Consider the following 14,740-nt stretch of genomic DNA (forward strand, 5'->3'; position numbering starts at 1 on the left):
AAAAATAAAAATCTTCTTCTCTCATAGATTGTTCCAGCCTTTGTAGCTTACCAACCAATAGCTGGACAGGCAGAAAAAGTTGCATAAAATTATGGTGGTGGGGGCAAACCTAAATTATTCTCAACTGCCCAAGAATTTATTTGATTAATTTTTATATGGGTAACGTTCCTTAATCATGGTATTACTTCTCTTAATTATATTTTATATGCATTAAGTTTTGAGGTATATATATCTTCTGTCTTAATATCATATATATTTCCTTGTTATCTATTACTAGTTCCAAATTTCAACTTATCAAAAATAGAATATATAGTAAAGTATATAGTCCATGGTCAAATAAAAATAGATTAAACCATTCAAGCCGTACATTTGCTATTTTTATTTTATTTTAATTTTTTTGGATGTGCAATATGTTTGACCTTTCCTATTTAATATCATATGGATCCATGGAGCTTGCGATTGTTTATTGATATCCAAGGAACACTTTTAAAGTAATCTTAAAGTCAAATTCTTAAAAACGAGATAATATTTTAAGGATGAGATAGATCATGTTTGCTGAATATTTATACGTATTTAAATGAATATGTAATTTATGTCCTTTTAATATGGATTGAAATAAAATTTTTTAAAATTCTCGTACGTTCATTTCGTAATTAGAATTTTCAGAAACTTATAACAATATATTCAGAGTTATGTAAAGTAAATTATAAAGAATATGTATTTATTTTATTTTTTTAAGATTTAAATTTAAGAATTTTAAAATAAAAGATTTCGATTTTTAATCGAGACGTACGAAGCATATGACATCGTTATTAATAAACCTAGAAAAGAATCTAGGATCAATGTCAAATCCTTATTCCAATGGCTGGAACATGGTATGGGTGAAGTTGTAATTGGCTTGCAATTAACGTGACAGCGATCTGTTGATATGTGGTCCAAGAATGACACAACATCTGCCTTTTGATTCAACAGGAGAGGCACTTTGGGGAGGTTTTAATTAGGAACCTCTCTTTCTGACTATGCATATCAAAATCAAACACGAGATTCTCTTCCTCTGCCACCCAAGGCAAAACTAGTGTGCAACTACTCATACCCCATGTAACATCCTACATCAAGTATACATATATAAAAATATAAAAAATTGTGTATTGTTTTTTATTAAAATTGCAAAGCACTAATTAATTAATTCCCATCCAATATCACTTGAAATTTTATCTCGATATAGTTTCGGGTTTAAATCCTGCATCGCAGTAGTAGAGTCAGGATTTCATATTTGAGAGTAAAAATAATATTTATAAAACAATCATATTAGAAATTTAATATTTATAAAAATAAAATAAAGAAATATTAGAAAAATTGAAAATTTTGGAGGGAGGGCGGCGGGGGTTCCTACGAGAACCCCTTCCCGTTGCTGCATGGGATGAGTTTGTGGAATATGGAAAAAGTAAAAATTTCATTATGAAACAAAAAAAAAAATTATTTTATGATTTTTTTTGGAGACAATTTGTCGGTTTATGCAACAATTATATAAAAATTCATTAGGTATTTGACATTTTCTCATCCAATTAACTAAAATTATTTAAATTGAGTAAACTAAAAACAGGAATTGAGGCTATAAAAGGATTTTAAATTAAGTTGCATGCATGTAATGTAAATAATACTTATCTTGAAATATATTCCAATTTACTAATAAAGGTTCATTCAACCCAACTCAATTTGTATATATATAATTTGGTATATAAAATTTACACCTTACCAATGTAAGTTGGGTTGATATAACTAGATAGGACAACACTAGAATATTTTAAAATGTTTCCATCTCTGATTTATTATAAGTGGAGCTGTTTATCATAAGTACAACATTTTTTTATTTTTTATTAGGTGGGCAATAAAAAAAAACAATATTAACAATTTAAAGGTTTCATTTCTTTATCATTTGTCGAAGGATGCCAAGATTGTCCTTGTTTGCAGTTAAAATATTTTTAATTCAAATAGAATGTTAAAACTTAACATTTCGAGAGAAATCTCTAGAAATAAAATTTAATAATCTAATCTTAAATTTTAAATTTTTAAATCGTACTTAATCGAAATCATCAAGTTTGACTTCGAATATATCGTAAATGAATATCTTCTATTAATAGTGATCTCGATTGTAATGATCTTATTCTAATGAGAAAAGTATATTCTTAGTTACGTTATAAGTTACAACGAAATGTGATAACAATTTTTTCATTGTAGTGTTGAACTATGTCTTAATATTATTGCAAAAAATAAAATAACGACTCAATGTCTTAAAGTTTTTGTAGTTTAAATCAAGATCATAGGCTCATATATGGAATATTATAGTATATGAGCATGCAAGTTGATTAAAAACTATCATAAATTCATTTATTGTTATCATTATTATTATTATAATTTGTCGTTGTGAAATACTGCGTCAAGTTTGGCAGCTACTATTATTTTTATAAAATCAAACCTTTAAGATTTATTTTATTTTAAATTCGGGTTATATTATTTTCTTCTCATCACAGAAAAAAAAAATATAATTATCAAATTATCAATGAAGTTAGCGGTGATAACGACTTGTATTACCAAAGTCAAGGTGTGAGTGTTACACAAGAAAAAGTCTCATTGTTTTGTGAACCGTCGAGGACACGTCAGTCATAAAATTTAAGGAAAGGACAAATCCGTATGATAACCGTTCGTTGTCCGTTCCTTCGTCTTTTTCTTAATGAAAAATAAAGCAATCAGAACAATTTAAGGAAAAAATCGCCTACATCCAACGCACAATTGGCACGATGTACTTTTCTATCTTTAGATTTTTTGTTTTCATGTGGGGTCCATTCAAGTTGATAAAAGCAGCCCCAACCGTCAGATTTTAATTGAAACAATAATTCAAGGACCATGCTATAAAAATTAAAAAAATAATTTAATACGAAAAGAAAAAAAAGGGAAAATTAGTAATGTGGTCCTTCTTTGAAAAAAAAAAAGCTTCTATGATTTATAAGTCAACATTGAATTTTGAGATTAGGGTTGTGAATATGGTGATGTCTTCATCCATCATTGGCCGCCTATCGTCAGTAGCCATGTGGACCAGCATGATGTGACTTAGTGCAAATTTTTATTTATTAATTTTATTTTTATAAATTAAACCATATAGTTGAAAGCTTGTATGGTTTTTTGTGAGAATTCACACATGGTGGACCGACCAATGGAGGGTTAGTTGAATTCATAGCTATGTATATATGATTCATGTGAATTTCACTATTTCTAGTTAGGAATATAACTTTATAGATATGGGGAAAGAGAAAAAGAATACATATGTTAAACTTTTTTTTCCATTGCTTTTTTCTATAGTTACCGACATAGATTGGTAAAATATATAGTTATTTTTCACGTGCTATATTGAATTTATTCTTATCCTATGATTTGACGTAAAGTGCATAATGTAATAAGTAATTAATTACTTTTTTTTAAATATATATAAAAAATTACATCTAAAACATTTGGTTTAATAACTGATATACTATTCTTTTTCTATAGCGGGATTGAGTCTTATTTTTTTAACTAAAAAAATATATAAAGAAATCTAATTAGGGAAGAGATTCACGTTCAAACTCAACTATTTTATAAAAAAAAATCATTAATAGGGTGATTTTTAAATTTTTTATAATTATTCAATTATGATTATTTGTATATAACACATAACTATTAATCACGTGCATTTATATTTATATATAAAATTATAATTAAAATTGGATGAACACAATTTTTTGCATTCTTCATATTAGAAATAGGCATAGGTGGGAATTAATTTTTTTTTTTGTTAATCTTGTAGGTTAATAAGGAGCTTCATATATATATGAAAGTCAACTAATGACATCCTAAAGAGGGAATTGGCTCATGTCAAATAGTTTGGTAATTTAGTTGAACTTGGCAATTTAGATTTTTGTGATTGAAGGAGCAAAGTGATCATCCACTGCTCCAATTGGTTGAAGATTTGGGTGAAAAGATTAGTTAAATTCATTGTGATTAATATAATAGATGAGGATTAATTGAAAACAATAACTCAATATATTATAATTTGAAAATAATTAATATTTAATTTATATAAACTAATATTTAATAATTAATTAACTTTTCTCTCAACTAAGAGCATAAGAAATGATTAACGGTATTTTAAGTTTAACTTAATGATTGTTACCTCTAATCTTTGCATATACGAGATTGAGGTTTAATCGAAGTTCAAATTTTTTTTGAGTTTTAAATTTTCTCAAATTTGTCATTAAATCGAGACGACTGTAACCAATTGAACCAATTAATGTCACTAACTAGAATTTGCCTTTCTCATTTATTTATTAGTTATTACGATCACCATATATTGATTAAGAGAATTGTTGGCCAAACTCTTTTAAACCCTATAAGTTATTTAATTAAGATATCCAAGTACTTTAATGAAACCTAAGATGGTATAGTCTCAATCTATTACCATTAAGATCAAATTAAAGTACCTAACAACACTTGGATTTTTTTTTAAATAAGAGTTAATTATCACGTGATTAATTATACCTAATTAAGTATTATGATTTAGGATAATAATCTCCAAAATTAAGTTTTAAAAACACTTGTAAAAAAAAATATTTGACCCCAAAAAGAGAAAAAGGCCTTTTTTTGCGAAGAATCACCAAAACCCATTTGCTCACTTTGTGCATGCAAAATTATGACTTAATCATAATATATCATATTTAATTGAGCTGTAAATAATTAACAGTTAAAATTATATATCAAATATCAGAGGTAAAAAAAAAATAAAAATAAAAAAGAAAAAAGAAAAAAGAAAAATATAATTAAAAGACACACACCCACCCAAAAAGGAAAGGGCAAGTGTAAACAATGGTACCTTCACTGTTAACACGTCCCCATTAGCTTTTGCCCTTTTTAGTTCTCTTGTTGCCGGTTACTGTCTCTTGATCAAACTGTTTTTTGTTTTTCCTTGCTCTCTCTCTCTCTCTCTTTGCTTCAATCCTTTCACCTCTTATATCATACCTCTCTCCAATGCAATCTTGTTGAGGTTTTTCTTATACTACCAACCGTTACAAGAAGAGAAAGACCAATCTTTTCAAACACTTTGACAGTTAATTTTTTTTTTCGATTTTCTTGTTGGTTTTCTTGAAGAAACAAGGAAAAAGAAGTTCGGGTTTTGAATATTAAATGGTGGAAAGTATCTGAAAAACATTTGGTTTTTTTTACTTGTTTTTTTTTTTTTTTTGGTTTTGAAGATCGAGGGAAAAGGTTGTAAAAGCTTAAAAGAAAGGAAAACATGTTGGATCTTAACCTTGATGTTGTCTCATGTGAGTCATCTTGTGATGAGAACAAGATGCTAATGAATGGAGACAAGCTACCTGGAGGTGTAACATTAACTCATATGGAAGATTCAGGTTCGACGAACTCTTCCATCATCAACGCCGAAGAAGTTCCATCCAATGCCGGGGACGAGAACTCTTCCAACAACGATGCTTCCGCACTCATTTTCGATATCTTAAAGAAAGAAACGGATGAGACCACCACCACCACCATCACCACCAATGCTGAAAAGGTCGAAAACCCTTCACCGGATTTCGTTACGAGACAGCTTTTTCCGGTCACCGGAGAAAAGGGCGGTCTAGAGTTGGAGTTTAGAGCTAGCTTTGGAACAAAGTCTTCGGCTAGGCCTCAGTGGTTGAATTTATCTTATGCTGAGGCTAGTCGTGAGGCAGAGTTGAAAACTGTCCCGCTAAAGCCTCAACCAAGGAAGAGTAGGCGGGGCCCAAGGTCCCGGAGCTCACAGTATAGAGGTGTCACGTTTTACCGGCGAACCGGCCGATGGGAATCACATATATGGTAAAAAAATTCATATAAATATATGTATATATTCATATATATTTTCTACTTTTAAGTATATTTCTTCTTAATTTAATTCTTTTTGTTCTTTCTTGTGTATAGGGATTGTGGGAAGCAAGTATATTTAGGTAAATAAATGATTCATTTATTTTTGGTTAAGGAGTGAATGATTTTGTTCATAATTCATAGATTTAGATTCTTTGCTGATAAGGGTATACTTGCTTGTTCTTTTTCTTTCTGTCAGGGGGATTTGACACTGCCCATGCTGCGGCCAGGTGAGAATTCTTTTCAATTTTCTTTTGTATGATAAGCAGTTGTATGTATCATAATTTTGTTTCGTTTTAAAATTTATTTATTTTCTCTAAATTTGGATCTTATTCAGAGCATATGATCGAGCTGCAATCAAGTTCCGGGGAGTTGATGCTGATATCAACTTCAATTTAAGTGAGTATGAGGAAGAGATGAAACAGGTAATTACTCATATAGCAGAAGACTAATTATGTTACTCTTTATCTTTATTTTGTTTACTTTGATTTTTGATCGTAATTGGATTGATCTGCAGATGAAGAATATGAGTAAAGAAGAATTTGTGCACATCCTTCGACGTCAAAGCACCGGATTCTCAAGGGGGAGCTCAAAGTACAGAGGTGTAACCTTGCATAAATGTGGTCGATGGGAAGCTCGAATGGGACAATTCCTGGGAAAGAAGTGAGAATCTCTTTGACTGAAGCAGTGTTTCAATATGAACTGAGGATTAGATTTAGCCATGAAAGTTTAGTATACATATTCTTGTCTGTCACTTGCATAATCCAGATAAGGATTTTAATTAAAAAACTTGTTGTCGTGTTGTGCTTTCTCTTAATGAATCAACATCTAAGATGACAATCGAAAAGGGGAAAAAAATTGTATAGGCAGTGAAGATTATGATCCTTGCTTGCAGGTATATTTATCTTGGATTATTCGACAGCGAAGTAGAAGCTGCAAGGTCTTTTGTGATCATAGTTTTATTTCCCTAAGACATAGATTTTATATAAAATCAAAATGTAATTCAATATGGTTTAATCTAACTCAGATTTCACTTTTTCCATTTCGGGATGCAGGGCCTATGACATGGCTGCAATGAAATGTAATGGAAGGGAAGCTGTAACCAACTTTGACCCAAGCACTTACGAAGGGGAAATTACAAATAGTCTAGGAGGTACTCACAGATTCCAAGCCTGTTATTATTTAGTTCAAAACAAGTTTCTGATCTATTGTTTTGGATAATGAATTTTCTTATGCATTGAGTGCAGGCAGTTCTCACAATCTTGATCTGAGCCTTGGGATTTCTGCCCCTTCTGTCGCCCAAAATGCAAGCAGCAATGCAGGGGATTTCCATTTTCAGCATGCTGCTAGTGCCAGAGAGAGACCAGTGGTATAGTCTTGGTCTGCAGGCTATTAGAAAGTTGTTGACTAGGGGTGTCAATCTTGATTGGGAAGCCAAAATTTCCCAGCAGATTGGTTGGTTCCTTGAAACCTTGGATCTTAGACTCAATGTCTTCGAAGAACAACCAAATGCCATTAGGCCCCTCAATAATTAGTTTGTAGTGGTGGCCTTGTAGCCTTAGAGATTAGCTTGTTCTTTTGTGCTTTTGTTCCACCAACTCTACCCTCCTGAATGATGCCTTAATTTTTAATCTGTCTCAGTCTTGCTTCCATGTCTGCAATCATCCTCTTAACTATCCTTTTGTAGAGCTGTTTGACAGTTGATACTGAATTTCCCTTCTGTGTTTTTCACAGTTTGAGAGCTCTGCTCCTACATCTACTGGTGTAGAACCTCAACATGGTCTAACAATAGGATCTAAGCACCCTCCCATATTGTCTGGTGTTTATCCTGGCCTATTACCAAACAATGAGGTATATTTTTCTTTCATTTCATTGGCTCTTTGCATGTTGTTTCTACAATTTAAGACATGACAGTAATTTGTGTTTCCATCAGGGTGGACACCAATATCATTCGTCTGTACAAAAATTTGCATGATAGTACTTTTCATATCCTTAGGGCATTTACTTTGAAGTGTGGACAGTCATGTTTCTGTCTCCTTTATTGATGCAAACCGCACAGAATTAATATCAGAAGTGATGATTACACGTAACACATTGAAACTCTCAATTAGGAAGATTTATTACGTTGTTTCAATACCTGATTTTGAAATTTCTTTTTCAGCTAACACTTTAAAATTTTCCGCCAACAATGTTAAATACATATCAGGGATACAGAATGTAATGATTGAAAGATCTTATGGTGACAGGAAAGGGGTATGGAGAAGAGGATCGAAGCTGTTTCCACGACAAGGTTTTCAAACTGGGCATGGCAAATGCAAGGCAATGGCAACATTACGGCAACCCCAGTGATTCCTATTGCAGCATCATCAGGATTCTCTTCATCCAGTGCCACTGCATTATCAACTGCTTTCCCTTTCAGCAATTCTGTCCAAAACGTCTGCCTTCTGACACCGGCCACATCCCCAAATAACAATTCTTATTACTTTAGTTACAGGAGCTGAAATCAAACAAGACCTCGAACCGCAACTGCTCTTCATTATGCTCTTTAGAAAAACTAGGTGAGCAAAAAAGAAGCTGAAAACAATTGGAATATTCTGTAGAGTTTGCACCTGTTACAAGTGTGTAATAGAATATCAAGCAATTCTTGTTACAATACTCAAGGGGCCTGCTGTCATAACATTTTTATGTTAGTATAATCCTCTGCAGAACCTGGTGCAATTACAAATCACTTGGTTCTTACCATCTAACATTACAGACTATCAACATGGCCTCACAGGGTTAGCCTAGTTGGACCCTAATTCGTATCCAGATTCATCAGGGACTTGGGACTAGTAGCAGTTTAAGCATCCATGGTTCCAAAATAACAGCGTTCTGCACAGTGACAGACATGTGGAAGAAAATGATTGCTATAATGAAGCAAGCAAAGAACATTTGAGAAAAACCAAGAGGTTGCAGGCCCCCCCAACCCCCGCCCCCTTTTAAGAGGAAAACAAAATCTACAATTGACAGAAACTGCTTAAATATAAGTAAATCATCCTCGTGGCAGGAAATTTCCTCTCCAAGATTTGGTTTGTTTTTTCAACCGGTGCAGTGGTCAACTTCAACCAGCTCAAGCTGCAACAGGGCATGTAGCATTGATGGTTGAGGTTGCAATGTCCAAGCTTCAATTGCCCCAATTTACTCAAAACAAAAAGAAGTTGTTGAGATGCTGCAAGTTGCAAAAATGATATCTGGTCCCCCCACATACCTTTGCTCCAAGCCCTATCATATTAATGACTCTACATTAACTTCAACCTACCCCCAAGTTGCACCCCACCACAGCTCCAAAATCTCATCATACACTCCACATTCATTTCATGTATCTGGTTGGTACGTTATTACATTACTCATTACTTTTTTCTTTTTTTTGGACCTTCATGTCATTAACATTTATTAAATCATGTGTAAATTGTGTGGAGAATGTACACGAAGTATTGAGGATGACACTGAGGGGGAGCAGAAGGGGTTGTCAAATTATAATGGTGTTGGTTTCTGATAGGCTTTGTCTTGTACTGAAATTGTTTCTGAGATCGGGGGTAGCTGGCAAATTGATAAGTGGCAATGACCTTCAAGGAGACCATCACCATGAATTTCCCCTCATGGAATTATTAGCTGTCTGTCTGTCTATTGGTTTATTCTATATTTTCTATTACAGGGTTCAGATCTTAGATATAAAAATAACAAAAAAAAAAAAAACCCAAAAATGGGTATTTTATTTCTTGCCAAAATTAGATTCTAACAACAAAAAATAATCAAAGTATGTGAACCAAATTCAACTCAGCTAAAAATGTTAAGAGGGAAACCCAAACAAATGGGTTTGATTTGAATCCATTAAAATTTTTTATTTGAGTAATTCTTCCTATTTCAGTAATTTTTTTATATTTATTATAATAAAAAAATCAATCAAGTTTAAGTAAAATTTAATTTATTGTAAATTTTGATTCTGAATCGATCAAGTTCGAGTTCGAGTTGTTATTTAATGTAGATATTGACATATCGAAGATATAAAAAACACATATTAGATCGAGATCGGATAAGGTGGTTGAGTTCGATATTTTGCCACCTCTTAAAAAAAATCATTTTATATTGAATTCGAAAATAAAATATAATATTTGAGATTATTTATAATTATTTTTTTAAAGTAAAAGCCCACTAAGCTGATTGGACCTGAGTCCTATATTTCTTGCTAGCCTTTACTTGGCCCAAAATTGATTTTGGGCTCCCTCACGGGCTCACCGCCTTCGACAAAATATAATTTTTTTCCTGAAAATATTATTTTCCGCTCTTAATAATTAGAAAAACATTTTTTTATATTATAAATTGTTTAAAAAATTAGAATGCATGATTTTTCTCTCCTTCTTACAAGAAAAAACTATTTTCTTCTGGTCTTAAGAGGGATATCAATGGGTACTTTTTAATAAAATATTTTATATTATTTGACTCAATTAATTAAAATAAAAATATTATATATAAATAAGATTCGGATTTTTGATATAAAATTTTAATATTATAAATATAATTTTTTGTTTTAAATTCTTTATAATTAATATAATACTTAATGAAAATTAGGCATCTAAAAGTAACGGGTTGACATCTTAATTATTTTTGTAAACTTGTTATTTTTCATGATTAAACCTGCTTTCTTTTTTTTAATAAAAAAAATATATAAACAAAAGTAGAAAATGAAGAGAAAAAAACAAATAATTAGAAAATGATTTTTTTTTTTAAAAATACATTGTTCGTAAAGTAAAACATCCATAAAATGGCAAAACCAGAGGAACCGCTTGTTCGTCCTCGGACGAAAAAGAGAAATGTGGCGTTCCATTCGCCAACTCCCTTCCTTCTCTGTCCGTACAGCCCGAACCCAAGCACTGCCTTACCCTTCCTTCCTCTCTTTCTCTGCTTCTCTCCCTAAACCCCAATCCTCCTCCTCCTTCTACTTCTTCACTCCCGCTAAAACCCTACCCGCCACCGCCACGTCATCGCCTACCACCATCATCTTATGGACCTTCAACGGCAGTAGAGGCGGCGGAAACGCAACCCGGGGTGTGCCCGCCAGGTGCCTTTCCTCGATTCCGACGCCGCAGCCGGAAACGATGGTTGATTGGAACGACGCTGTTTCCTGCTCTGAGGTCGGTGATGGCGGGGACAACGACAATGGTAGAACGTTGGAAGAAGACACTAAACGTTCTATCCCAGTTCGAGCTTATTTTTTCTCCACCAGGTTTTTATTGGTTCATTTTATTTTTCTTGCAATTTTTAAAATAATTATTGGATTTTCTTAATGGAAAATAATTAGAATCAATTTGTTCTCAAACCCTGTTGTTCTTTTATTAGTGTCGTTGTTTATCGGAGTAAATATTTGAACTTTTAAACTCGGATGCTTAAACCCTAAACCCTGAATTTGTTCACTTATTTATCTACTTAAAATTTATTAATTAAATAATTAACTTCTGTTTTGGGTGTAGTGTGGATTTGAGACGATTGGTGGAGCAGAACAAGCAGAATTTTATACCACCTACGTCGCGAATGACTAATTATGTAGTTCTTAAGTTTGGCAATCTTGCTAGTTCCCCTGTAAGTTAATTCTAACCTTATTGGAGAATTTGGTTTTGTTTATAATCTGATGTTAAGAAAGATCAATTTTATATTTGCTAACTAGTTATGTTGTATGAATGCTGTCTACTCAGTGATGGCATTTAGTTTCTTATGTCATATTTAATCATTTAATTTCATGCAGCATAACTGTCATAATTTAATTCATGAAATGAATATAGAAATGTTTTCTTTCTTGTAGGGCTGACATATTTGGTGTTTCAGTGACTGAAAACTGAAAAGTTTGCAGTTTTTGGCAGTCTAAACCGAAAGTTTGTTAACGCCATATCTCTGAACTATTAAAATTGCCAAAAATGAAGATCATGAAACTTCTATGTCTCTCCCAGTGTGCAAAACTTATTAATGCATGAATTAATTTAAGTAATAAAAAAGAGGCCGTGCTTGCCACTTTGCCAGAATCCTGATTTATTTTTAAGCTGTACCGTGTTTAATCTGTATCCAGCAGGTTTGCTCTCTCCCTCTCTCTGGCATCAGGTTCAATGGATATAAATGTCTCTAAGCCTTTTGTGTTTTATTTAAAGCTTAAATTACTAATTGTCAAGTGGAGGAACGAATACAAGAATATATGGTTTGCGTCATATAAACAGTTGTCTGTCAGGATGATTCTGGATTAATTCAGAACAGATTTAAATTGGGAATGAAAAATTTCTGTACAAATGTGAGATGCGTCCATCATTGGTATGAAGCATTGCCACACTTTTTGTCTTTGCTAAGTTTTTTAGAAACAAACCAATAGTTTTTTATTCAAACCATGCACATCTTCTCCTTTCTTAGATTTTTTTGAATTCTCTAAAGATGAAAATCAAGTAAAATATATTGTTGATGGATATGTTCCTTGTTTCAGGGTCCTAGTGCTTTCATAAGTGGAAGTGACAGCTGTTTCATGGTCGTATTCCAGTATGGGTCCATTGTGTTATTTAATGTTCGTGAACATGAAGTGGATGAGTATCTGAAAATTGTTGAAAAGCATGCATCGGGATTGCTTCCAGAAATGAGAAAGGATGGTGAGTTCTTATGTCCTTAGTGAATTTATCTTTTAAATCACTATTTTATGCTCCTTCTCTAGACTGGTCATGAGTAGAGATCTAACATTTAGAGACTGTAAGGTTGGGAGCTAACATGATTTTATTAATACAAAAATAAATAATGTGCTCATGCAGGTAAATTCTGTAATAGTGCACAAATTCCCTTCATCATCCATCTTGTCAAGATCATCGGTGCAATCTTGTCAAGAGAAGAGAATTTAATAATGCTCAAAACAAAAAAATTTAACACCTTGAAGATAGACTTTATGGACCAAATATCATTTTATCCTTTCTTTCTCCTGTCTCGTAAAAAGGTTCTGTTTACCTCTTTCTTTTGCTAGCCTTTTTTTTAACTTGTTATGTTGTTGTGAACAAGGAAGAAGGTTCTTCCTAAGAAGGATTGCCTTAAAGCAATGGAAAACCATGGCTTAATTATCTTTTGTCATTGTCGTTTCTCTCTCTCTCTTTTTTTCCGTTCATAGCATTTCTTGCCAATTGTTTTCTCTCCTTCTTATGAATGTGCACGCTTGCTTTCATTAACTTACATTATGGTTTCTCATATCCTGTGTATATTGACACACACTACATATACAGGCATGTGAAATAGGGTTTGGTGGGAAGTGAGGGGATTGAGATAGCTTGGGTATCAACTTGATATTTTCTTCTCATTTCAATGGGTTTCTTCTACGTATTGGTTTTCTTTCATTTTTGACTAGACCTTTTTTTTTAAAACATATTCTGCTTGATCATTCTTCTGCACTATGCCCTGTTATTAAAGATTAGATCTGTTGCTTTCCTAAGGAACAGGGAACCACGCAAGGTACTGCATCATAGGAGTTTTTGTTCTATTTGGAGTTGATATGTTATGATTTTGCAGAGTATGAGGTAAGAGAGAAGCCAAGTTTAAACACATGGATGCAAGGTGGATTAGATTACATTATGTTGCAGTTCTTGAATATTGATGGAATCCGTACCATTGGAAGTGTTCTTGGTCAAAGTATTGCTCTTGACTACTATGTGCGCCAGGTGTGTAGCATTTGATCTCCAATGTCTATTTTCTGAACATTTAAGTTGATAATGATTCTCAAAACTTTTTCTTTATATCTTAGGTTGATGGAATGGTTGGGGAATTTACGGACATTAACCGTGGGATGGAAAAGACGGGAACATTTACTATGGACAGCAAAAAACTTTTTCAGATAGTGGGAAAGGCAAATTCTAATCTTGCTGATGTGATTCTTAAGCTTGGACTTTTTGAGAGGTAACTTCTTACAGCCCATTCTGAAGGTAATTGGCACATGGTATATGTCACGACCTTGGAATTTTGTGTGACTATTATTTCCAACTTGTGATAATCTATTAATTTCACTGTATCTTTTTTTTATTGGTTTCATAATGGGATAGAAACACCAATAGGCATGTCTTCTTTGTAGCGTATGCAGTTTAGCTCATGCAATTTTTCTTGGTTTTCACAGATCGGATATTGCCTGGAAAGATGCCAAATATGCTCAAATATGGGAATTTTTACGAGACGAATTTGAATTAACGCAAAGATTCGCAAGTCTTGATTTCAAGTTAAAGTTTGTGGAGGTATGGTGTTTGCTCTCTTAGAAATTTGCATTTATAAAATGGGCAATGCAGGACACAGACTTGCATATGAACAACTCAGACATGTTAGAACTGTAGAAACATTGGAAATTACTTCTCTGCTAACATGTGACATCCTTTTCTGCCTTTGCAGCACAACATTCGCTTTCTTCAAGAAATTCTTCAAAATAGGAAATCAGATTTTCTGGAGTGGCTCATCATCGTGTTGATAAGTACCGAAATTGTTATATCTCTTTATGACCTTATTAAGAGGTCGCTATGACCCTTGTACAGAGGTTAGCAAATTTTCACATCGACACTAGTTACGATGCATAAGGTCATGGTCAAACAGTTTTTGATCGAAGGTTGCTGTTGCTGTACATTTATTTTCTTGTTAGCTTTGCTGTTACAAATAGATTAGCTACATTGGTACACTTAGTTTTGTTGTAAATGATATGGGTTCATACAAATTGAAAAAGTTTGCTGTCAAGATGAATGTTAGAACTTAAATATCAGCATCAAGATTCAAGGAAAAATATACCTAGTGA

At 32.8% G+C, this 14,740-nt stretch overlaps 2 protein-coding genes across 4 annotated transcripts; both read left to right on the plus strand.

The window, feature by feature from the left end:
• Window positions 1-4,902: 4,902 nt before the first annotated feature.
• On the plus strand, window positions 4,903-8,672 carry LOC18586321 (APETALA2-like protein 3). Of its 2 annotated transcripts, XM_018129662.2 has the most exons (10): window positions 4,903-5,880; window positions 5,983-6,008; window positions 6,125-6,155; window positions 6,263-6,350; window positions 6,443-6,588; window positions 6,821-6,865; window positions 6,981-7,078; window positions 7,173-7,294; window positions 7,660-7,776; window positions 8,172-8,672. In XM_018129662.2, exons 1-10 carry the CDS (start codon window positions 5,321-5,323, stop codon window positions 8,424-8,426), a joined length of 1,488 nt encoding a protein of 495 aa, XP_017985151.2. In that variant the 5' UTR covers window positions 4,903-5,320; the 3' UTR covers window positions 8,427-8,672. The 2 variants fall into 2 exon arrangements, with proteins under 2 accessions (XP_017985151.2, XP_007009698.3); XM_007009636.3 differs by lacking the exon at window positions 6,821-6,865 and having other exon boundaries at window positions 4,906-5,880.
• Window positions 8,673-10,725: 2,053 nt separating this feature from the next.
• Window positions 10,726-14,682, plus strand: LOC18586322 (sporulation RMD1-like protein, putative (DUF155)). 2 transcript variants are annotated; one of them, XM_007009638.3, is made up of 7 exons: window positions 10,728-11,188; window positions 11,433-11,541; window positions 12,425-12,584; window positions 13,483-13,631; window positions 13,715-13,866; window positions 14,081-14,195; window positions 14,347-14,682. In XM_007009638.3, exons 1-7 carry the CDS (start codon window positions 10,776-10,778, stop codon window positions 14,473-14,475), a joined length of 1,227 nt encoding a protein of 408 aa, XP_007009700.3. In that variant the 5' UTR covers window positions 10,728-10,775; the 3' UTR covers window positions 14,476-14,682. The 2 variants fall into 2 exon arrangements, with proteins under 2 accessions (XP_017985167.2, XP_007009700.3); XM_018129678.2 differs by lacking the exon at window positions 14,347-14,682 and having other exon boundaries at window positions 10,726-11,188; window positions 13,715-13,892.
• The last annotated feature ends 58 nt before the right edge of the window (window positions 14,683-14,740 follow it).

This window comes from Theobroma cacao, chromosome 10 (assembly GCF_053813885.1).
Source record: "Theobroma cacao isolate CCN51 chromosome 10, ASM5381388v1, whole genome shotgun sequence".
Classification (NCBI taxonomy): domain Eukaryota; kingdom Viridiplantae; phylum Streptophyta; class Magnoliopsida; order Malvales; family Malvaceae; genus Theobroma; species Theobroma cacao.

What these genes read in the sequence shown, in the direction of transcription:
- LOC18586321 (XM_018129662.2), top strand. Translation starts at nt 5,321, where the DNA reads ATGTTGGATCTTAACCTTGATGTTGTCTCATGTGAGTCATCTTGTGAT. An exon ending in ATGAGGAAGAGATGAAACAG is followed by an intron (nt 6,351 to 6,442) that starts GTAATTACTCAT and finishes ATTGATCTGCAG; the next exon opens with ATGAAGAATATGAGTAAAGA. An exon ending in AGCGAAGTAGAAGCTGCAAG is followed by an intron (nt 6,866 to 6,980) that starts GTCTTTTGTGAT and finishes TTCGGGATGCAG; the next exon opens with GGCCTATGACATGGCTGCAA.
- LOC18586322 (XM_007009638.3), top strand. Translation starts at nt 10,776, where the DNA reads ATGTGGCGTTCCATTCGCCAACTCCCTTCCTTCTCTGTCCGTACAGCC. An exon ending in GCTTATTTTTTCTCCACCAG is followed by an intron (nt 11,189 to 11,432) that starts GTTTTTATTGGT and finishes TTTTGGGTGTAG; the next exon opens with TGTGGATTTGAGACGATTGG. An exon ending in GCAATCTTGCTAGTTCCCCT is followed by an intron (nt 11,542 to 12,424) that starts GTAAGTTAATTC and finishes TCCTTGTTTCAG; the next exon opens with GGTCCTAGTGCTTTCATAAG.